Here is a 2,367-nt window from a genome sequence, read left to right as displayed (position 1 = left end):
GGACCAGCTGGAGCGGGTAAGTCAAAGGGTAGTCTATTGCGGGGTTCCTCAGGGGTCAGTACTTGGTCCCCTACTTTGGAACCTCGCAAACGACAGAGTGCTCCGCACGGCGCTTCCCCCGGGCTGTCGTTTGCTGTGTTACGCAGACGACACACTGGTGGTGGCCCGGGGGAAGACATGGAGGAAAGCCCGGGATGCGGAACGCTGCTACCCGGGCGGTCGTGTACTCCATTAGAGCTATGGGACTCGAGGTCGCCCCACAAAAGACGGAGGCCCTGTTCTTTTACGACAGGGCCTTGGGACGGCCTCTCCCCCGGGACGGTGACGTTTACCAAGCCCGTGGGGGGGGGGCTCCCTGGGGAGAGACAATAGGGCCTTTCCCAACTCGGATGGCCGGGGGGGGGGGATGGAATTCCAGGAATTCTAGGAATATTATCTCCCTTCCGGCGGGGGGTCAGTTGGGAGCGGAGGCTCCTGACTGGCCTCAGCCCCCCACCAAAAATACGGGAGGGCGGGGAAATGTCGTGGTAGCCCGGCCTTTCCCGACAAAGACGGTAATTGAGAAGAGGGGGACTTAGTCCCCTCCTTCTCCGAGAAGGAACCGCGTTGCGGTCAGACCTGAGGGAGGGTGAGATGAATACCTCTGGTGATGCCTCACCCTTCCTCTCTATGGTCCAGAAAGACTACCGGCAGGGATTTTAGTGGGTATGCCTGGGGATTTTCCCCAGGAGACTCCCACATAACCCACGAGTCTCCCCTTGGATATCCATAAAGGATTTTCCCTGCCTTGCCAAAAAAAAAAAAAAGGGGCATGTCGATCGGAGGACCAATTTGGATTCCGGGAGGGCCAATCGACAACGGATGCGTGATCGCATCTGCGGGCCCTCTCGGACCAAATTGTAGGGATGGGAGACGTGGCGTTAGCGGTATCGCTGGACATCGTCAACGCCTTCAACTCCCTCTCTTGGGAACATGTGGGAGAGGCCATGGAGTTCCATGGCTTCCCCCCATATATAAGGGAGGTCCCTTTGGGACTATTTCCGCGACAGGATGCTCCAGCTGAAAAACCAGCTGGAGCGGGTAAGCCGAAGGGAAGTCTATTGCGGGATTCCTCAGGGGTCGGTACTCGGACCCCTGCTCTGGAACCTTGCGTATGACAGAGTGCTCCGCACGGCGCTTCCCCCGGGCTGTCGTCTGCTGTGCTACGCAGACGACACGCTGGTGGTGGCCCAGGGGAGGGACTGGAGGGAGGCCCGGGATGCGGCGAATGCCGCTACCCGGGCGGTCGTATACTCCATAAGAGCCATGGGACTCGAGGTTGCCCCACAGAAGACGGAGGCCCTGTTTTTTCACAACAGGGCCTTGGGGCGGCTTCCCCCTACCCAGATCTGGGTAGGGGAAGTCCGTGTCCGGGTGGGGACCCAGATGAAATATCTGGGCCTCACCTTGGATGGACCTTGGGGGTTTGAGCAGCATTTCGCTGGGATAACCCCCAAAGCGGATAGGATGGCGACGGCGTTGGGTCGCCTCCTACCGAACTTGGGTGGTCCGAGCAATAGAGTCCGCAGACTCTATGCGAACGTCGTGCAGTCGGTGCTTCTTTATGGAGCACCGGCGTGGGCCGACAGGGCCGTGGCCAGCCGGTGAATAAAGGCGATGCTACATCGTCCGCAACGCCGGCTGGTCATTAGACTAATAAGGGCCTACTGCACGACGTCGTTCGCGGCAGCCACGGCTCTGGCGGGCCTCATCCCGGCCGAGTTTCTGGCGACCTAGTATGCCGAAGTTTATCGGCGTACGAGGGACCCAGACCGGCACGGGAGCGCCCGCCTCCTACCACGAGCCGTGGCCAAAATTAGGAGGAACGCCCGCCAAAGAGCCATGGAGGCGTGGCAGGCCTCCCTAATCAGCTTTAAGGCGGGAAGATGGATCACCCAGGCCATCCAGCCCTGTCTGCCGGAATGGGCAGACAGGAAAGGACACGGAATTGGGTTCCACCTTACACAGGTACTCACCGGGCACGGATGTTTCGGTGATTACCTGTGTAGGATAGGAAGAGAGTACACGACCGGGTGCCACCACTGTGCGGCCGGTCGGGACTCGGCACACTCTCACAGAGTGTGAAGCGTGGAAGGGAGGCGTCGAGTTCTGACCGCAGTGGTCGGCGAGGACCTTTCCCTACCGGCATTGGTGAGAGCAATGCTGGAGGGAGAGGACAAATGAAGGGCCGCCTCCAACTTCTGCGACAGAGTCATGTTGCAGAAGGAGGAGGCGGAAAGAATGAGAAGGGGGGAGGCGGTGGGAGAAGGAGATGCTCTTTCTTCTCATCTACCGCCATCACAACCCCCCCACCTCCACGGGGGCAGA

The 2,367-nt window shown here is 59.9% G+C and overlaps 1 protein-coding gene across 1 annotated transcript; it reads left to right on the top strand.

Moving 5' to 3' along the window:
- Nucleotides 1-1,305: 1,305 nt before the first annotated feature.
- Nucleotides 1,306-1,647, top strand: LOC136997845 (uncharacterized). Its single transcript, XM_067349240.1, has one exon. The coding sequence runs from the start codon at nt 1,306-1,308 to the stop codon at nt 1,645-1,647; it is 342 nt and encodes a 113-aa protein (XP_067205341.1).
- The last annotated feature ends 720 nt before the right edge of the window (nt 1,648-2,367 follow it).

Source organism: Linepithema humile, chromosome 2 (genome assembly GCF_040581485.1).
Source record: "Linepithema humile isolate Giens D197 chromosome 2, Lhum_UNIL_v1.0, whole genome shotgun sequence".
NCBI classification, from domain to species: Eukaryota; Metazoa; Arthropoda; class Insecta; order Hymenoptera; family Formicidae; genus Linepithema; species Linepithema humile.
Note: the sequence above shows the minus strand (reverse complement) of the source record. Positions and strands in the feature narration are given on the sequence as shown.